The sequence below is a fragment of the Chlorocebus sabaeus genome, chromosome 23 (assembly GCF_047675955.1).
Source record: "Chlorocebus sabaeus isolate Y175 chromosome 23, mChlSab1.0.hap1, whole genome shotgun sequence".
NCBI classification, from domain to species: Eukaryota; Metazoa; Chordata; class Mammalia; order Primates; family Cercopithecidae; genus Chlorocebus; species Chlorocebus sabaeus.
In genome coordinates this window covers 8400766-8422918 of record NC_132926.1, presented here as the reverse complement: position 1 = coordinate 8422918, position 22153 = coordinate 8400766, and the positions used below count along the sequence as shown (strand labels likewise).

The 22153-nt window shown below is 41.9% G+C and overlaps 1 protein-coding gene across 1 annotated transcript in view; it reads left to right on the top strand.

The window, feature by feature from the left end:
- Positions 1 to 13243: 13243 nt before the first annotated feature.
- Positions 13244 to 22153, top strand: part of NSG2 (neuronal vesicle trafficking associated 2) — a 62738-nt gene continuing 53828 nt past the window's right edge. The window contains exons 1-2 of the mRNA XM_008015330.3: positions 13244 to 13427; positions 14295 to 14445. Of these exons, the coding sequence (XP_008013521.1) occupies positions 14317 to 14445 (129 nt within the window). The 5' untranslated portion in view covers positions 13244 to 13427; positions 14295 to 14316. The remainder of the gene's footprint in view (positions 13428 to 14294; positions 14446 to 22153) is intronic.

Here is a 22153-nt window from a genome sequence, read left to right as displayed (position 1 = left end):
ATTACCCTGGCCAGAACTTCCAATACTATGTTGAATAGGAGTGGTGAGAGAGGGTATCCTTCTCTTGTGCTGGTTTTCAAAGGGAATGCTTCCAGCCTTTGCCCATTCAGTATGATGTTGGCTATGGGTTTGTCATATTTACTCTTACTATTTTGGGATATGTTCCACCAATACCTAGTTTATTGAGGGTTTTTAACATGAAGGAATATTGAATTTTATTGTAGGCCTTTTCTGAATATAATGAGATAATCATTTTTTTGTCATTAGTTCTGTTTATGTGATGAATTATGTTTCTTGATTTGTGTGTGTTGAACCAGCCTTGCATCCCAGGGAGGTTGCCAGCTTAATCATGGTGGATAAACTTTTTGATGTGCTGCTGGATTCAGTTTGCTAGTATTTTATCTAGGATTTCTCATCGATGGTCATCAGAGATATTGGCCTAAAGTTTCTATTTTTTGTTATATCTCTGCCAGATTTTGGTATCAGGATGATTCTGGCCTCATAAAATGAGTTAGGGAGAAGTCTCTCCTTTTTGATTTTTTGAAATAGTTTCAGAAGGAATGGTACCGGCTCCTCTTTGTACCTCTGGTAGAATTCGGCTGTGAATCTGTCTGGTCCTAGGCTTTTTTTGGTTGATAAGCTATTTGTTACTGCCTCAATTTCAGAACTTGTTATTGGTCTATTCAAGGATTCAACTTCTTCCTGGTTTAGTCTTGGGAGGGTGTATGTGTCCAGGAGTTTTTCTGTTCCTTCTAGATGTTCTAGTTTATTTGCATAGAGGTATGCTATTGTATTCTCTGATGGTTTTTTGTATATCTGTGGGGTCAGTGGTGATATCCCCTTTATCATTTTTTGTTGTGTCTATTTGATTCTTTCTTATTAGTCTAGCTAGTGGTCTATTTTATTATTTTCTTCAAAACACAAGCTCCTAGATTCATTGATTTTTTGGAAGGATTTTTTTTGTGTGTGTCTATCTCAGTTCTGCTCAGATCATAGTTATTTCTTGTCTCCTGCTAGCTTTTGGATTTGTTTGCTCTTGCTTCTCTAGTTCTTTGAGTTGTGCTGTTAGGGTACCAATTTGGGATCTTTGTAACTTTCTGATGTGGGCATTTAGTGCTATAAATATCCCTCTTAACATTGCTTTAGCTGCATCCCAGAGATTTTGGTATGTTGTCTCTTTGTTCTCATTGATTTCAAAACACTTCCTGATTTCTGCTTTAATTTCATTATTTACCCAGGAGTCATTCAGGAGCAGATTGTTCAATATCCATATAGTTGTGTGGTTTTGAGTGAGTTTCTTAATCTGGAGTTCTAATTTGATTGCACTGTGGTCTGAGTGACTGCTTGTTGTGATTTCAGTTCTTTTACATTTGCTGAGGAGTGTTTTACTTCCAATTATGTGATCAATTATAGAGTAAGTGCCATGTGGCACTGAGAAGAATGTATACTCTGTTGTTTTGGGATGTAGTGTTCTGTAGATATCTCTTAGGTTTACTTGTCAAGAGCTGAGTTCAAGTTCTGAATATCCTTGTTAATTTTTTGTCTTGGTGATCTAATAGTGACAGTGGGATATTAAAGTCTCTCACTATTACCATGTGGGAGTCTAAGTCTCTGTAGATTTCTAAGAACTTGTTTTATGAATCTGGGTTCTCCTGCATTGGGTGCATATGTATTTAGGATAGTTAGCTCTTCTTGTTGAATTGATTTCTTTACCATTATGTAATGCCCTTCTTTGTCTTTTTTGATCTTTGTTGGTTTAAAGTCTGTTTTGTCAGAAACTAGGATTGCAACTTCTGCATTTTCCTGCTTTTCATTTGCTTGGTAAATTTCTCTCCATCCCTTTATTTTGAGCCTATGTATGTCTTTGTACATGAGATGGGTCTCTTGAATACAGCACACTGATGGGTCTTGACTCTTTATTCAGTTTGCCAGTCTGTCTTTTAATTGGGGCATTTATCCCATTTTTACTGAAGGTTAGTTAATGTTATGTGTGAATGTGATCCTATCATCATGATACTAGTAGTTATTTTGCACACTAGTTGATGCAGTTTCTTCACTGTGCCATTAGTCTTTGTATTTCAGTGTGTTTTTGCAGTGGCAGGTGCCAGTTTTTCCTTTTCATATTTAGTGCTTCCTTCAGGAGGTCTTGCAAAGCAGGCCTAGTGGTGACAAATTCACTCAGCATTTGCTTGTCTAAAAAGTATTTTATTTCTCCTTTGCTTATGAAGCTTAGTTTGGCTGGATATGAAATTCAGGGTTGAAATTTTTTTTCTTTAAGAATGTTGAATATCAGCCCTCACTCTCTTCTGGCTTGCAGGGTTTCTTCTGAGAGGTCTGCTGTTGTTAGTCTGATGGGCTTCCCTTTGTAGGTGACCTGGCCTTTCTCTTTTGCTGCCCTTAACATTTTTTCCTGCATTTCAACCTTGGAGAATCTGATAATTATGTATCTTGGGGTTGATCTTCTCATGGAGTATCCTACTGGGGTTCTCTGTATTTCCTGAATTTGAGTGTTCGCTTGTCTTGCTAGGTTGGGAAAGTTTTCCTGGATGATATCATGAAGTGTGTTTTCCAACTTGGTCCCATTCTCCCCATCTCTTTTAGGTACTCCAATCAGTCATAGATTTGGTCTTTTTACATAGTCCCATAGTTGTCAGAGGTTTTGTTCATTCCTTTTCATTCTTTTTTCTCTAATCTTGTCTGCCTGCCTTAATTCAGTAAAATAGTCTTCAATATCTGACATTCTTTCTTCCACTTGATTGATTCAGCTTTTGATACTTGTGTTTGCATCACAAAGTTCTCGTGCTGTGTTTTTCAGCTCCATCAGGTCATTTATGTTCCTCTCTGAACTGGCTATTCTAGTTGGCAGTTCCTATAACCTTTTATCATGGGTTTTTACCTTCTTTGCATTGGGTTAAAACATATTCCTTTACCTCAGCGAAGTTTGTTATTACCCACCTTCTGAAGTCTACTTCTGTCAATTCATCTATCTCATCCTCCATCCAGTTCTGTGCCCTTGCTGGAGAGATTTTGCAATCATTTGGAGGAGAATGATCTGGCCTTTTGAATTTTCATTGTTTTATCATTAGTTCTTTCTCATCTTCATGAGTTTGTCTAGTTTTGATCTTTGAGGCTGCTGACCTTTGGATGAGATTTTTGTGGGGATGATTTTTGTTGATGCTATTGTTGTTGCTTTCTGCTTGTTCATTTTTCTTTCAGTAGTCAGGTCCCTCTTCTGTAGGGTTGCTGCATTTTGCCAGGAGTTCATTTCAGGCCCTATTCATCTGGGTATCTCCCACACCTGGAGATGTCACCCAAGGAGGCTGGAGAACAGCAAAGATGGGTGCTTGCCTTTTCTCTGGGATCTCTGATCTTGAGAGGCACCAACCTGATGCCAGTAGGAATGCTCCTGTATAGGGTGTCTGGCAACCCCTCTTATGGGGTCTCACCCAGCTGGGGGTCATGGGAACCAGGACCTATTTAACAAAGCACTTTGGCTGTCCCTTGGTGGAGAGATAGTGCTGCATTAGGGGAGAAACTCACTTATCTGAGCTGCCTGGATTCCTCAGAACTAGCAGAAGGAAAGATTAAGTCTGCTGGTCCATAGAGACCATGGCCACCTCTCCTTCTAGAGGCTCAGGCCCAGGGAGATCAGAGCTCTGTCCCTAAGACCCTGGCTAGAGTTGCTGGAGTTCCTGGAGTTCCCGCAGGGAGGCCCTGCCCAGTGAGGAGGAATGTGCCAGGGTCCAGCCTGAGGAGGCAGTCTGGTCATGGTCTGCAACAGCCAGTGTGCTGTGCTGTGGAGAATACCTCTTGGGACCAAGCCATCCAGTCTCCTCACCTCCAGCAGGGAAAAATCGCTGGAGCTATAGTGATGGCTGCTGCCCTTCTCCCCAACCCTGGGAGTTCAGTGTCTTAGGCAGCTAGCTGCTGCAGCGATGGCTGCCAACCCTCCCCCAGGGAACTTGGTAGTCTTAGGTAGATTCCAGCTGAGTGGCTGTTGAGAACCTGTGCGGCTCTGTGATTGGGACCCAAGGCCCTGGTGGCATGGGCTCTCAAGTGGGATCTTCTGATTTGGGGTTGCACAGATCTGTGGAAAAAGCACAGTTTCCCAGGCTGGGTAGCATGCTCACTCACCACCTCCCTTGGCTGGGGGTGAGGACTCCCCTTTCCCTGTGTGGCTCTCAGGTGGGCCAACACACCACCTTGCTTTTCATTTTTCTCTGTGGGTCATGCCAACCACCTAGTCAGTCCTGATGATAGAATATGGATACCTCGCTTGCCAGTGCAGGATTCTCATGCTGTTTTGGTTCTTCTCAGTGGGAGCCTCTGACCACTGCTAGTCAGCCATCTTGGCCCTGCCCACCCTTCGTTGTTTTTTTTTTAATTTGTTTCTTCCATTTAATCATGCTACATTTCCTTCCCTGTGAAAATGAGCTCTTGGGAAGGAATCTAATAGATTCATTCACACAAAGGCTGATTAAATTAATTTTGTGATCTCCAGGACTGTAATGCTAATGATTTTGAACATCCTTTAATGTGCTTATTTGCTGTCTATTCATACTCTTCGATGAAGTATCCATCCAAGATTTTTGCCCACTTTTTAATAGTTTGTTTTTTTATTGTCAAATTATGAGGGTTCTTTACATATTCTGAATATAAGTCTGTTGTCAGGTACATTTGCAAATATTTTCTCCAAGTCTTTAGCTTGTCTTATTATTTTATCTTGACAGTGTCTTTGGCAAAACAAAAATCTTAAAGTTTGATGAACTCCAATTTATCAATCCTATCTTTTATAGATTTTGCATTTGGTGTCAAGTGTATGAACTATTTGCCTAACCCTAGGACATGAAATATTTTTTCCTATGATTTATTCCAAACATTTTAGTTTCATATTTCACTTTTAGATGTGTAGTCTATATTTATATAAGATATGAGGTTTAGGTTAAAGCTCATTATTCAACATCATTTTAAAAAGACCATCTTTTCTCCACTGAATTGCATTTGTGCTATTGTCAAAAATCCATTGGCCATTATTTGTGTGGGTCTATTTTTGTGCTCTCTCATCTCTCCCATTAATTTATATGTCTATCCCATTGCCATTACAGTGCTGTATAAAATACTATAGCTTTATAGTAAGTCTTAAAATTGAATAGTGTGATTCTTTCAATTTTATTTTCCTTTTAAAAATAATTGTTTTGGTTATTATAGTTATTTTTCCTCTCTCTATATATTTTGGAATAACCTTATCTACAAAAATTTCTGCCAGAGGTTAGAATTGAAAATTGACCCATTTTATGAAAATTGACCTATTTTTATGAAAATTGACCATAAAAATAGGTCAATTTTTATGGATTTGACATCATTACTATGTTGAATGTCCAATTAGTGAACTTGTTATTCTTCAGTTACTTAGGCCTTTAGGATATTTCATAAGCATTTTGTAATTTTCACTATACAGATCCTATATGTATTTTGCTAGATTTATAGCAAGGTTTTTTATTTTGGGGAACTGTTGTAAATGGTATTGTAAAAAACATTTTGATTTCTAATTATTCATTTCTGGTAAATAGAAATATGATTGGTTAAATTGTGCATATTCATATATTCATGAATGTTAAACCCACATGTTAAATTGGTTCAAGATATTTAAAAAATACTTTTTTTTAATGCAAGCAATTATGTTCTCTACAAATAAAGACAGTTTTATTTCTTCCTCTCCAATCTGTATGCCTCTTATTAATTTTTCCTGCTTCATTGCACTGGCTAGTACAGTTCTAAATAAGAGTGGTGAGAGTGTTCCTTTGTTTCAGATATTAGGAGGAAGGTGTTTTGTCTTTTACTATTAAGTATAACATAGTGTTAATTTAAAAATTGTTTGCAGAGATGGGGCTCTCACTATGTTGCTTAGGCTGGTTTCAAACTCCTGGCCTCAAGCGATCCTCCCACCTCTGCCTCCCAAAGTGCTGTGATTACAGGCATGAGCCATTATGCTTAGCCAAGTTTTATTTTATTTTTAAGATGTCCTTTATCAAGCTTAGTTTCCTTTTGTTCCAAGTTTGCTGAGAGTTTTTACTGTGAATGGACATAAATTTTATTAAATGTTTTTCTCTTCATCAATTTTGCTCCTAGGATAAAGCCTATGGTGTATTATTCTTTTTGTCTGTTGCTGGATTTGATTTTTTAATATTTTGTTGAAAAGTTTTGCACGTATGTTCATGAGGCATACTGGCCTGTATTTTTCTTGTCTTGGACTGTCTTTGGTTTTGGTATGAAAGTAATGCTGGCCTCATAGAATAAATTGGGAACTGTTTATCTCTTCTTCTGTTTTCTAGAAGAGATTGTATAGAATTTTTTTTTTTTAAACATGTGTTCCCATGGTGAAACTGTCTGGTTTGAAGATTCCTTTTTGGGGGAAGATTTTTACTACAAATTCAATTCCCTTAATAGTTAGGATTATCATTCGGATTACCATTTCGTCTTCAGTAAGTTTTGCTAGTCTATGGGAGAAATTGGCCCATTTAATCTACTTTATCAAATTTATGTACATAGCATTGTTTGTAGTAGTCTCTTAACCTTTTAATGTCTTCACGCTCTGTAGCATTAGCGCCTCTTTCATTCACGAGATTAGTAATTTGTGTGTTCTGTCTTTCCTCTTTGTCAGTCTTTCTAGAGGTGTATCAAAGTTACAAATTTTTAAATTTAAATTTAAATTTTTTTGAAATAGAGTTTTGCTCTGTCACCGAGGCTGGAGTGCAGTGACTCTATCATAGCTCACTGCAGCCTCGACTTCTCTGGCTTGAGTGATTCTTCCAAGTGGCTCATGCCTGTAATTGAGTGGCTCATGCCTGTAATTCCAGCCTCCTGAGTAGCTGGGACTACAGGTATGTGCCACTATGCCTGACTAATTTTTAAATTTTTTGTAGAGATGGGGTCTCCTATGGTGCCCAGGCTCATCTGGAACTCCTGGGCTCAAGTGATCCTCCTGCTTTGGCCTTCCGAGGTGCTGGGATTACAGGCATGAGCCACTCGGCCCGGCCAAATTTACTAATCTTTTTAAAGAACCAGCTTTTGCCTTTGTTGATTAGCTCCATTGTGTTTCTGTTTTCAGTTATATTGATTTCTGCTGTTTATTATCTCTTTCCTTCTGTTTGCTTTGGGTTTATTTTGCTTTTCTTATTTCTGGGTGAAAGGTTAGATGATTTATTTGAAAGCTTTCTTCTTTTATAATACACACATTTAATGCTGCAAATTTTTCTCTCATTACTACTGAAGGTGCACTCCTCAAATTTTGATATCTTGTATTTTCATTTTTGTTCCGTTCAACATGTTTTCTCATTTTTCTTGAGACTTTCTTTTTGATATATGAATTATTTCGAAGCATGTTGTTTAACTTCTGTTTGGAGACTTTCCTGTTACTATTCTGTCATTGATTTTTGGTCTAATTCCAGTATAGTCAGAGAACAGTTTTTTTGTATTATCTCAACTTTAATTTTTTTTCAGGTTTGTTTTATAACTCGGATGTGGTCTATCTTGGTATGTGTTCAATGTGCACTAAAAGAAATGTTTATTCTCCTGTTTTGGGTGAATTATTCCATAAATGTCAGTTAGATCCAGTTAATTGATGATGTTCTGTTCTTCTATAGCAGTGGTTCTCAACTGAGAATGATTTTCCCCCACTTCCCCCAGAGGACATTTGCCAGTATCTGGAGACCTTTTTGATAATCACAGCTTAGGAGGAGATGCTGGTGGCATCTAGTAGTTAGAAACAGAGATGCTGCTAAGTATCCTGCAATACACAGAAGAGCCTTACCCCACAGCTCTCACCATAATTATCCAGTCCAAAATGGTAATATTCCTGAATTTTCTGTTTGCCCTATCAGTCAATTAAAGAGAGAGAAGTATTGAAGATTCCAACTATAATTGCAGTTTTGTCTATTTCTCTTTTTAGTTCTGTCAGGTTTTGGTCCACGCATTTTGAAGCTTTGTTACTAGGTTCATACGCATTTAGGATTGTTATGTCTTCTTAGTGAATTGACCTTTTATCATGTGTAATGTCCCTCTTTATCTCTCTCTTCTTTGCTCTGAATGGTTTGTTTGATATTAATATAGCTACTCCAGCTTTCTTTTGGTCAATGTTACATTGGTGTATCTTGTTTCATCCCTTTACTGTTTTTTTTTTTTTTTTTTTTTTTTTTGGTTGTCAAATGATCCTTCATTTAAATATTTTCCTTGGTAGTTGTTAACTAGCTGGACATTCCACTATGCCATTGTCGATGTCATCTATGATGCCACAAGGGTGGTAGCCATCAATAGTGCAGTCCACCAGTTGGTGGACAGTCTCCAGGAGCTCTTTAAGGGTTCCAGAGAGTTCTCTAGCTAAATGTCAGTGCTGCATTGGGAAATGCTGACAATTGCAACAAAAATGATATTTCCACTGTGCTTACTTTTATTTATTCATTTTATTTTATTTTATTATTTTTTGCTGCTTTCTGTCTCAGAGTGATTCTTGGAGAACTTTGATGTTAGTGCAGAGGCAGAATGTACCACCTCCATCTGAGCCTGCGTGTTCTGAATGGTTCATTTCACTGTAATCCTTAGGGTCTTCCAGTCACTAGCTTTCTTGGCAATGTCATCACCAACATTTATTTGGAGACAGATCCATGGAGTTGATCTCAGGGGTCAGGGCAGGCATGACACTGACTTCCCCACCAGTGTACCTCAGGTATACAACTTTGATCTTGGTGTGCTTGAACCTGAACGGCATGGAAGAGGCGGCTGGTGTTAGATGAAATCAGATGCTGCATGACGGAAGAAGGTTGCACTTTGACTTCCTCTGAGCTGAAAGCCCAGAGTCCATACTTTTACTTTGAATCTACTTATATTTTTACATTTGAAGTGAATTTCTTGTTGACAGCATATATTTGGTTTGTGTTTTTTCTCCATTTTGACAAACTTTTTAATTAGTTTGTTTAGCCCACTTACATTTAATGTAATTACTGATATGTTTGAAGTCTACTATTTCATTATTTGTTTTCTTGTCCCCTAATTTTTTGTTGTTCCTCTCCTTCTCCTTTTCTGCCTTCTTTTGAAACTTTTTTTTGTACCCCATTTGATCTATTGCATTTTGACTACATCTCTTTGTATATTTTTGGTTGCCCTAGAGATTACAACAGAAAAATTTAACTTTGCATAGTTTAGTTAGAATAAATACTTTTGCCGCTTCAAGTAGAATATAGAAACATTCCCACCATATTGGTCCCTTTAGCCTCAATTCTTGGTATTGCAGTTGTCTTATAAATTGCTCTACATACATTGAATACCTCATCAGAAGATGTTGTAACTACTTCTTTTCAACTACAAACATATTTTTGTTTTCAACTACAAACATATTTTAAAGAACTCCAGGCCAGGCGTAGGTGGCTCATGCCTATAATCCCAGTGCTTTGGGAGGCCAAGGCAGTGGGATCACTTGAGGCCAAGAGTTTGAAGTTGCAGTGATCTATAATAGGATTGTGCCACTGCACTCCAGTGGGGGTGACAGAGCGAGACCCTGCCTCTTAAAAAAAAGACCGTTACATAGCAGGAAAATAGTCTGTTATACTATAGTAGTCTATTGTATTAAGAACTTCTCACAGTAATGTACCTATAATTTATAAAAATCTATTGTATATTTCAAAATAGCTGGAAGAAGAAAAAATAGGACCTCGCCAACCAGGAGAAAATTTCCCATATCACTTCAGCCCTCTGTTTCTTCCTGCAGATTCTCTCCTGGCCTCACATATCAGGAGGCCTGAATTTCCCACTGCCTTGAGACAGGCTTGGACCTTACTAAATTCAATACCGCTGGCTTCAAATTATTTTTTTAAACTTTGCTTTTAATTAACATAATAATTGTACATATGTATGGAGGATGGTGTGATGTTTTGATGCATGTATACATTCTTTTTTTTTTTTTTTTTTTTTTTTGAGATGGAGTCTTACTCTGTTACCCAGGCTAGAGTGCAGTAGTAGCATGATCTCTGCTCCCTGCAATCTCCACTTCCCAGGTCCAGGTGATTCTCCTGCCTCAGCCTCCCGAGTAGCTGGGATTACAGGCACCTGCCACCAAGTCTGGCTAATTTTTGTATTTTTAGTAGAAACAGGGTTTCACCATATTGACCAGGCTGGTCTTGAATTCCTGACCTCAGGTGATCTGCCTGCCTCAGCTCCCCAAAGTGCTGGGATTACAGGTGTAAGCCACCATGCCCGGCTGATAGATGTGTACATTCTATGGTGACAAAATCAGGCTATTTTGCATGTCCATCTCATTTATTTACCATCTCTTTGTATGAGAACATTCAAAATTGTTTTAGCTCTTTTAAAAATATGCAATACAATATTGTTAACCATAGTTACCCTACTGTGCAATGTAACAGCATAATTTATTCCTCCTATCTAACTGTAACTTTGTACCCCTGGACCAATCTCTAACCCTTCTTGCCTGCTCCCTACTATCTCCAGCCACTGGTAAGCACTATTCTACTCTTTACTACTATGAGATTAACTTTTTTTTTTTTTTTTTTTTTTTTTTTAAGATTTCACATTAGTGAGATCATGCAGTATTTGTCCTTCTGTACCTGGCTTATTTCATTTTACAGAATGTCCAGGTTCATCCATGTAACCACAAATGACATAATTTATTTTTTTGTGGCTGCATAGTATTCCACTGTATATGTGTGTGTGTGTGTGTGTGTGTGTATGTGCATCTATATATATATATATGGAGAAAGAGAGAGAGATCAGCTTTTTAAAATCCATTTATTTGTTGGATGCACACTTGGGTTGAATATTGAATATTGAATAATTGGCTATTGTGAATAGTGCTGTCATAAACATGAGAGTACAAATATCTCTTTGACACACTGGCTTCCTTTCCTTTAAATGAACATCCAGTAGTGGAATTGCTGTATCATATGGTAGTTCTATTTTTAATTTTTTTGAGGAACCTCCACACCGTTCTTCATAATGGCTGTACTAATTTACATTCGCACTAACAGTGTATAATAGTTCCTCTTTCTCCACGTTCATGACAGCATTTGTTATTTTTGTCTTTTAATGATAGCCATTGTAATTGGGGTGAGGTGATATCTCATTGTAGTTTTGATTTGCATTTCCCTGATGATTAGGGACATTGAGCACTTTTTCATATACATGTTAGCCATTTGTATGTCTTCTTTAGAGAAATGTCTATTCAGGTATTTTGCCATTTTTTGTTGTTGTTGAGACAGTCTCACTCTGTCACCCAGGCTGGAGTGCAGTGGCGTGTTCTCAGCTCACTGCAACCTCTGCCTCACAGGTTCAAGTGATTCTCCTGCCTCAGCCTCCTGAGTAGCCGGGATTACAGGCATCCGCCACCAGGCCTGGCTAATTTTTGTGTTTTTAGTTGAGACGAGGTTTCACCATGTTGGTCAGGCTGGTCTCAAACTCCTGACCTTGTGATCCACTGACCTCGGCCTTCCAAAGTGCTGGGATTACAGGCGTGAGCCACCGTGCCTGGCCACCAATTTTTAAATCAGATTTTTTTGTTTTGGCTGTTGAGTTGTTTGAGTTTCTTATATATTCTGGGTATTAACCACTGGTCAGATGCATAGTTTGCAGATATTTTCTTCCATTTTGTAGGTTGTCTCTTTAGTCTGTTAATTATTTCCTTTGCTGTGCAGAAGCTTGGCTTGGAACTATTAAAAGTGTGATTTCTACGTATGAATCAATCACAAGACATGTCAAAGGGAATTTCTTTTTCCTCTGGAGGCAGCAATAACAGGATTAACCACAAGTGTTCACAATTGACTCCACGTGGTTGTCCACATTGTACTGTCACAATGATTGCACCTGAAAAATCATCTAGGTCTTCGGAAAGAAGAGAGTGGAGGACTAACATTTATTGGGACACTCCCATATCATATATATGCATACTTCTACTAATATAGCCCTGTGCAGCTCAGATGTGCTAGCCCTTGTTGTCTCAGAAAATCTCTCCCTCTCTCTCTCAACCCCCCCCACACGCCCCTCTCCACATGTTTCATTACTGAACAGTATATATAATACCTAAGTTTTCTCCTGACCTTTTAGCTAGTAGAGTGTGTGCTCAGCACATGAGCACTAACTAGGGTGACCTAACAATTTATCACATAAACTAGAATACTTTTGAAAGCAAAAGGGGACCCTATTACAAATGCCAAGACAGCTGCGCCTCATGAAGTGCATCATAAACAGCACTGCAGCTGGGAATGAACAACCATCAGTGGCTTGAACCACAGCTTAGTGAAGACAGTGGCAACAGCCTTGACCTCAGAGGATTTGAAGAGAATCTATGCGTAATCCCCAGGGATGAAATAATTCAGCCATTCAGAACCTAGTCCCTAAGTAATAAAGGGTTTCTTTGAGCACAATCTCTTCTCATATTTACAATCACTCTGCAAGAGAGATATTATTATTCTTACACCAGAGATAAGGAAAGGGAGGTTTAAAGAATGAATGCAAAATGTCCAAAATCCTTACAGCCAGAATTTGGTAGAGAAGACACTAGGACTTGGCCCTCTCTGATTCCAGACACCAACTTGGAAGCCATATAATGTCCTGGGCTGGATACAAATTTTGGTGGCCACCGATCAGCTTTCAAATTCCAGCTCTAGTTACCTTGGCTGACCTGTATGATCAGAGTACAATGTTGAATGTAGTAGCAAATGTGAATACAGTGCTTGCCATAGTCGCTGCTCTGTGCTAAATGCATTCCCTATGCTATCCCATTTCATGCTTTGTATTGACCCCATCATGTATGTACTATTAGAAACCCCATTTTGCAAATGAGGGAAACAGTCTGAAAGAGGCTGGAAAAGTGCCCACTTCATGAAAGATACACAATAAATATATTTCCCTTCTGTCCTGACCACAGGGTCAGAGCACAGTAGAGGTCTTGAACCATTCTGTGTTTTATGATATTGTTCTTGAAGGTCTTAGGAGGCGATCTCTTCCCTAATGAATGTGCCTGCTTTTCCAGTTTTTCCAAAGGTTCAAGAATTACTTACTATATGGTGCATATTATTATTATTTTTTTTGATTTGGCCAAAATCCCTCCCACTTTCTTGAAACCATTTTGCCCCATGCAGTGGTTGTGGTCATGCATAGGAAACAGCAGGTGGTGCCAGATGACAGATGGTGTGGGAGCGCGTTCCCCGGTAGGAGGGGGCGCGAGCGAGCAAGCAGGCAGGCAGCTGCCAGGAGCTCTTCCCCGCTCGCTCACGCCTGCTCTCAGAAGCTCCGATCCAGACACACGCGAGGCGCTGTCCTTTCAGCACCACAAGCTCGGGCTGAGGAGGGAGGACTCCCGGCCGTCCTCCTCCTCTTCAAATTGGCTTGAATCTACTCTGACCCCACAAGAGTGCAGCACAGTAAGTAGGCATTTGTTTTTGCTATAACCACTCCCCAATATCTTCCAAACCCTTTCACCCCCACAACAACCCTGTTTTGTCTAAACGTTCCATCAGCAGGATTGAGAGAAGAAATTCAGTTGTGTTGAGCTTCTGGGGGTGGGAGGGGAGCACCATTAGACTTCTAAGGGATCTGGAGATGAATAAATGTGATTTGTTTATTTAGTTGGCAATCCTGCAATATGGGAGCTGCTAACTTTCCGTGGAACCAAAAAAAATGGCCCTTCGCTATTGAGGAAATGGAGTCATTCCATGGCTGAATAACAGGATCAGGTTCAAGCTAGCCTTTTTTTTGCTTTTATTTTAGGAAATTGCACCTCATGTACAATCCACATATGATGTAACAGGGTACACACTGAGACATTGAATGTATTTATTGTGTTTTAGGGTATTACTGATTGAAAAACCAACATAATAGAATAGCAACCAGAGTGGTGAGGTGAAATTTATCATGCTGCAGGGGGGATGGTATAATAGGACTTCATTTTGCACTAAGTATAATCTTTTTACTGGCATTGTGTGAACACTTTAGCTCTAAAAGTGTATTTGTTTTACATTTATATTTTTTTGTGTGTAGGTTTAGGATTTTCCTTGAATTCCTTAAATTTGAGTGCTGTTGAACCCCATGGGAAGGTGGCATGTTTTGATGATTGAAGTTTTATTGGACAGTGGGAATCATGTCAGGAAATCTAGTGGAAGATCAATGACTGATCGCAGATTGAAAGCCCCTTGAGTGGAGCTGTTGAGGACAGTGCTGTTTTCTCTGTCATCAGCCCTCTCTTTCTGCCTCACCTCCTGCTGTAACCAGAATCCCACTGCTTGCCTTAGGTCTGGGAAGAAAGGCGTAAGGATGGTGAAGCTGAACGGTAACCCCAGCGAGAAGGGAACCAAGCCGCCTTCAGTTGAGGATGGCTTCCAGACCGTCCCTCTCATCACTCCCTTGGAGGTTAATCACTTACAGCTGCCTGCTCCAGAAAAGGTAAAGCAGGTGCTTTTGCTCTCATTAGCCCCCAGGCTCCCCCATCTCAGGAAATAAAGCAGCAAAAAATTCCACCCCCCAAACCCTTTCATCCCCTTATCTGCCAATTGTACTCCCTTTCTTGTAAAATGTAGTTATTCCTTCCAGAGCCGAGACATCTCTTGTATTATTTCAGATTTATGGTAAGTGTTTATTCATTTTTTGTTCATATCTGCATAAATGGGCAAGCAAATTGATCTTTCCCTGTTAAAGTTTTCTTACAGCTGGTGAATACTAATAAGCTTCTAGATGGTGACAGAAAATCCATCTTGATGATTTTGGGAAGGTCTTTCAAAAATTGACAGGTGTAGATTTGAGGACAGAGGATTGGATTCACTCCAGCAAGCATTCAGTTTGCACCTGCTAAGACCCTGTCCCTATACTAGGAGTTGGTTAGAAAAAGACAAAATTACAAAATCCTTTTCTAGTATGACAGTTTAATCTACTTCATCCTGGTAAATGTTACACCTGAGCATTACAAAGATCGTGAGGGTGCACAGGTGGAAACAACCAAATTCTGTCGGGGTGGAGAGGGTTTGGGAATGGGGCTGAGAGGACAGGTTAGGCAGGCTGCAGAGGAGAGCATTTGAATTGGGCTTGTAAAGGTGAGTAAAAAATCTTCCTGGCAGACCATGGATTGGGCAAAGGAAGGCATTTTTAAGGCAAGGCATGGAGAGCTTTGGGGGAGCAGCATGACTGCAGGAGAGTGTCTTTTGGGGAGGCGTGGCTGGAAATGAGTGACTGGCTGATGGCACATCTCCTGACATGGGAGTAGTCCATGAAGAATGGAGGTGGCCATTCACACAAAGGTGGGGTGGGGGTTACGGACACAGAAGGGAGAAACAGTATCGTTTAAGGTCCACCTGGGACAACCTGGGGTTTTATTATGTGAGCTTTTGTACACGGTAAGGGAGAGACTTGGAGGCCAGTGATGGAGTTCCCTGACTGAAGAGCGAACAATGGATCATTCCATCTGTTTGGTTTCCCATTGGCATCTGCAGGAGGGCATTGTGTGTCTTAACCAATTGGCTTCAACCAATCAATAGAAGAGAAGCCAAAGCTAGATAAAGGGGCTGCTGATTGGCCAGGGGTTGAATCGTTTGTTTTGAAAGTGCAGAGATTGTCAATAGGAGAACGTGCAAGGGGTGGGGTGGCTGACAGAGAGAATTCCTAAGAGCCGTCCTAAGGAACTGATAAAGCCTTTAAAGATAAATTCTGAACAGGTAACTAACACTAAAGAGATGAGAAGGGGCAGTATTAATAGAGTACCTGCTACATGTATATCAGAGCTTCTTGGTTGTGAACTGCATATTAGAATCACCTGGGGAGATTTTGGAACTCCTGCTTTCTAGGCCACGCCTCAGAACAACTGTATCAGAGTCTCTGAGAGTGAGACCCGGGCATTAATATGAATGAAATCTCCCGGGTGGCTCCTGCATGCAGCCAAAGTTGAGGACCATTGTTTTAGATGCTCATTAACCCTGGGAGTCAGGGATTATTCATTCATATTTATAGATGAAAATTTGGCAAGTTATCTAAGCTCACAGAAGGAGTAAGTAGAAATGTTGGAGTTCGAACTCAGATATAAGTAGAAGTTAGTAGGAGAAGGGAGGGATATTCTCTTGGGGCTTTGTGAGGCCAACAGCTATAGCCTTGCAGATCTGCATGTCTCTAAGAGGTGTGCAAAGAAAAGGGATTGTGGTGAGGTCATCTCTCCCCTAGCCTTCTACATGCCTGCAGGTCATCTAGAGATTATCATGGTCTCTGATCCCCCGCCCCTCCAACACTTAGGCTCCCACCCACCTCCCAGGGCTTTATTCTTTCAATGAGAGAGGATAACCACTGAGTATCCAGTCCAGGTGTACCAGAAACTGTCCCAAAACCTGAAGGATAATGCATTGTCTCTCATGGTGGGCCTGCAAGCATGCAAGGGGAAGTCAATTATCCTGAAAGATCCAGGGGACCCAGTTTGACACTCTGATTGTCACCACACAGTCTTTCACCAGGGCAGCCTCAGTTTCCTGTTTTGTGATATGGGGAGGATCACACCTACCTCACAATGGTCAGAACAAAGTTAGATGTGGCCTCATATATAAAGTGCCTGGTAAAAAAACTATAAGAGTATAATGTCACCGTTTTTCAGGTGCTTCCTAAATTCTTGATGCTAAGCTATATGCGTGCGTGTGTGCACACACACACACTCCACACACTCATACATGTGCGCAATTTTCTTTCTTCTTAGGAGTTAATAAGCCCTAGTGAGGGAGTACCTACTTTGGTCTGAATTTTACAGAAACTCAGACACAGAGGGGTAAAGTAACTCCCCACAGCAAACAGCTGGGAAAGCATCCTGGATGTAGAGCCCAGGCAGTGCTGTTCCAGAACCTTCCACCTCAGCAGGATGAGAAGTGAGCCAGCCTGGGAGTCCCCACGTGTGGTCTGTGGCTCAAGCTCAGCCACTGACTCACAGTGCAATCCATTCCCCTCTCTTAAGTCTGTCTTCTCTGAGTGGGGAATTGTATTATCAGTTTTCTGTGCTAATATTTAGATTTTAGAATCTTTACAAGAGTAATTACATTTTTTCCCCAATATGAGAATAGTAAATGTTAAAAGTAAATGTTGCTGAAGAAGCCAAAGGTCCTCTAAATGCTTAGAATAGTGTCCAGATGACCAGCAAGGACTCTGAAGCCACCTCTTTTGGTGGGTTCAAATCCCACTCCAACTCTTACCAGCCTGCTTTGGCTAAGAACTTGGAGGGTAGTTTCTTAAGTTGCCTCAGCCTCAGTCTTCTAGTGCATAGAATGGGGATGCTAATTTTGGGACTCAACTCACAGTACTTTTGTAGAGGAGGCAGAGTGAGCCCTGACACAGCTGTCAGCCCTTTGGTTAGGCTCTGGTCAGATGGTGAGTATTTGAAGCTAAGATGGTTATCAGAAAGAAGGATATTTGACCCCAATGTCAGATCATGGCTTTTCTTTTTGAAAATGTAAAATACAGAGTGTGCTTGTAATACTGAAAGTCAGTATTCTAAGTACCCGTTAGTAGAATGAAATCTGAATTTCGAGAGAACAGCGTCTGGAGGCTAGCTGGAGTCCTCTCGTGGAACATGTCTGAAGACTTGCTCTGGGCTAAGGAGGGGACTATGCAGGGCATTCAGATTATTTCAGTTAATCTTCCCAGCAGCCTTGTAAGGTGGGTGTCAGTGCCCCCATTTCACTGATGAGGAAACTGAGGTTCAGGACAATATAATGGCCTGCCTAAGCTTTACAGATGGAGAGTGGAAGGACTGGGGTTGGAAGTGTACTTGAAAAAAGTGTACAGAAACAAAGTCCAGCTTTTTTTCTGCATTGCACTGCCTTCAGTAAGAAGTCTCTCATTCTGGGAGAGTGCTTCCTCAAACTCTAGGCTCCCTCATCCGTGGCTGCACCTGCCTCTGAAGCCCTCCCCCTGGCAGGCTCCTGGACCTGGAAGGGACCTGGACTGGTCCCCCAGACAGAACACCAGAGGCTCCAGTGCTCGCTCCCTGCCTGGTGCTGGAGAGACTGGTGTCAGCCTTGGGGAGGAGTCAGCCTCCTGCTTATCTCTTTCATGGAACTCAGTCCTCCACATTGCCTCCAAGCCTCCCCAGGGCTGTACCTGGGTCCCTCTCCCATGGAAACCTTCCTCATCTCCTCACCCCACAAGATCCCCTCCCTGAATCCTGACCTTGCCACTCCAGCTCCTTCACCACCTGGTCTGCTGGCCTCCATTCTTTTCACTCCCATGTTGTGCCTCGAATGTCAGCATGCCAGACCTACCTGGAGCAGCGGTACTCTAGGGAGGTGGTTCTGTCTCCCTCCGGGACAGTTAGCAATGTCTGGAGACATTTTTCGTTGTCATAACTAGAGGGAGGATTCTACTGGCATTTTATGGGTGGATGCCGTGCTGCTAAATATCCTACAGTATACAGGATACACCAGTCCTGCCCCTAGGAAGAATTATCTTGCCCCAAATGTCAACAGCGTCAAGGCTGGGGAACCCTGCCCTAGACTCTCACATACTCCCCAGGATGTTCCATGCCTTCTCCTTCATGAACATGCCATTCCTTCTGCCCAGAATGCCCTTATGGCTCCTTTGCTTGTATGATGTCAGTATTCATCTTTCTATACCCAGTTCGGAAAGCGACTCTCCTGAACACCTTCCTCGACCACCGATAAGTAGAGCTATAGTTGTACTTATCACCCTGGGAGGTATTCATTTATTCATCGTCCACCTATCCATCCATCCACCAATCCATCCATCCATCTCCCCATCCATTCATCATCCACCCATCCATCCACCCATCTCCCCATCCGTTCGTCATCCACCCATCTATCCATCCATCTCCCCATCCGTTCATCATCCACCAGTCCATCCATCCATCTCCACCCTAGGGACAAGGGACAAGGGACACGCTCAGTCTCATGCCTGGTCTTTTGACCTCCTCTACCTCTTTCTGTTCAATCAGTCCTCCACACAGCACCAGATTAGTGTCCCCCAAAACAGGGGTGACTGAGTTGTCTGAAGCACCCTCAATACGGGAGTAGAAGAAATGAGTGGGGAGAGTCTGACACCAGCTAAAAGGCCACTGCTACATTCAGGGAGGGGAGGATAGTGGGGCAGTGGCAGTGGGGTGGGAAGGCTGGTGGTATTTAGACATGGTGTCAGGTTGGTTGGGAGGAGAATTTGCTTTCTCTGCTCCATTTGCCCACTTGACCTGAGGCCCCAGCTAGACCTGAGGCTGTGTCATCCTGGTAGCCTTAGGCCTGGCATGCAGTGGGCAGTGGAAATTACTGGCTGATCCCCCTCTTGCCGAGCTTAAAACTGGACTCAATTTCTCTACTTGGTAGCTGAGGGAATAGACTCAAATCTAGGTGACTTTCTCCAGGCCATGGGAGCAAGCTCCTGAGAAGCTGGAACATTAGTCTGCAGACATCAAATTTCAGGACATGCCTTTGGTGCTTTGCTGCCTTTGGTTCATCTAAGGAGCCACAACAAGCCAGGTGTCCCCACAACCCCTGTGAGGTTGCTACCATGATCCCCATTTTGCAGGTGCAGAAACAGGCTCAGACAGGTGGAAGGCCGTCCTAGGGTGCACCAAAGGAAAACAGCATAGCCAAGATCTGCATGCAGGTGTGCTGGGAAGGGTGGCAGGTCTGCAGAAAGCAAGCCACAGACAGGCACAACCCACCTTGGCAGAGCCCCGGGTGAACCATAATCGGCAGGTCTGCTGCTGCGTTCTGGGCAAACACTTCTTTTCTTTCTATTGATTATTAAGTCTATGCATCTTGGAGGAGGTCGCTTACCTGCTTGTGGGAGGAGAGGAACACAGGTATTTAGAAACTAATGACTAATGTACGGCGTGTTTTAAATTTTGCATGGTAGGCCATATGCACTTTATAGTCCTAGAGACCTTGGTTCAAATCTCAGCTAAGCTATTTACTTACTGTGTAGCTTTAGGCACATTGCTTAGCATCTCTGGGCTTTGAGTTTGTTCAGCCCTAAAACAGGTAATAATATCTACCTAAGAGGGTGCCGGTGAGGGAAACAGTGTGACAGTTGTCTGATGGGCCCAGCTCAGTGCAAGGCATACTGAGGGAGCACACAGATAGTTTCCTTTCTTTCACTGGGCATCTAGAATATGTCTCTTGAAGATGATAGCTCTAGAAGGAGAGTGCAGAGGTGGAGCATGCTGAGAAGGATGAGGTTTCACAAGTGGGTGTGGGGCGGTGTGGGGACTGATGATGCTCTGCAGGGGAGGCCTGAAAGGGGACCTAAGGCCTGTGTGCCTTCTGGGCCTCTCCCTGGGCTTTCTGCAGGGTTTGTTTTTCTCCCCGAGACACAAGATACAAGAAAACGTAGCCTTTCCCCAGGGAACAGCAGAAATGCACATCCCTGTAGACTCCAGGCCCTAGAGCCCCCTGGTTCTTCAGAGAATCTCAAGAGATGAATCTCAAATTGGGACAATGTCTCTGTCTAGGCAGATCCTGCAAATAGGTAACGACAATAAACATAACAAAAATGTCATATAATTTAAAAACACAATTTTAAACAAAATATACTTTTTTCACCTACCAGATTGGCGCAAAAAAAATGGATATTTCCTCATGTTGACAACACTGGGGCAAACTTGTCCTCAATTCGCTCTTGTTGGTTATGTAATGTGATGCAGTGTTTTTCAGAGGGTATTTTGACATTGTCTGTAAAATGTAAACTGTGGATAGCATTGGACTGGTATGCTTTTCACTGGTAGGAAGTTACCCTATGGGTATATATTTCAAGTATGCAAAGGCCACTATATATTGAAAAGAACTGGGAACAACTTGGACTGTTCCCTGCGAAGGGCCTGGTTAACTGAGCTCTGGCGCACGCACGCGGAAGCCTAAGCAGAGGTTTTGAGAGTGAGGCTGATCTGCACGCGCCAGCATGGAAAGATGTAACAGACACGCTGCTTCGTCCAAACAGCTTTAAAGAGAATGGTGTGGAGTGATCCCATTTGGGGAAACACACACGGTGTGAGCATGTTTTATTCTTGTAATTCGTAAGACAGTTTTGGAAGGACACACAGAAAACTGTTAAATGTTTGGGAAATGGGGATTGGAGTAGGTGCGTTCCATTTGAAGAATTTGATTCTATACTTTTCATCTTTTTTTTTTTTTTTTTTAACCATAAGAATGCATCACATTTTATTCATTGATTTTTAGAGACAGGGTCTCTCTCTGTCATCCTGAAGCTGGAGTGTAGCAGTGATGTGATCATACATAGCTCCCTGCAGTCTCGAACTCCTGGGCTCAAGCAATCCTCCTGCCTCAGTCCCCTAAGTAGCTGGGACTACAGGCACATGCTACCACACCCAGGCTGATTTTTAAATACTTTTTATAGCTGGAGCCTTGTTGCCCAGGCTAGTCTCAAACTCCTGGCCTCAACTGATCCTCCTGCCTTGGCCTCCCAAAGTGCTGGGATTACAGACAGAAGCCACTGCACCTGGCCTTAGATTTTCTATAAAAAGAATTCACCCTGGTTTCACAGATGGCAAATGGTCTCAGGGAGTGGATGTAACTTGTTCACTTTCACACGCAGGGAGATCACGGTGAAGCCAGTGCCTCTGTCTGTACAGGGAGGTGTCAGAACAGCACAGTTTGAATTCAAATCCTACCTCCACCTACTTGCACTGTGACGCTGGGCAAGTTTATTCACTACTGTGACCCTCTGTTTCCTCATGACACTAACGTCTTCCTCTGAGGTTTGTTGTAAGATAAAATAAGGAAAATACATAGCAAACGTTTATCATAGCGCCTAGCACATAGTAGATGCTTAATGCAATGATGTAATTATTATTGTTGTTGTTCTTAACATTATCTCTTTAGTCCCAGAATCAGGTTCCCTGTTTCTGGAGGTCACAGGGCTACCCCAGGCAGCAAGGAGAGGTGAGCAGTGACATGGCCCGGGCCTCGGGACTGTGGAAGACCCAGGTGGCAGCGCTCTGGGCTCCACTGTAATGATTCCAGCCCAGGCAGCCTGCCTCTGTTCAGAGCAGAAGGAGCTGGAAGTCCCCCGTAGAGGATCCCATGGAGAGTAGCTCGTCTCGCCCCGTGCTATGCATTGCCATAGAAGTGGGGAGTTACAGACTTACTGAGGCAGATAGTTCGTT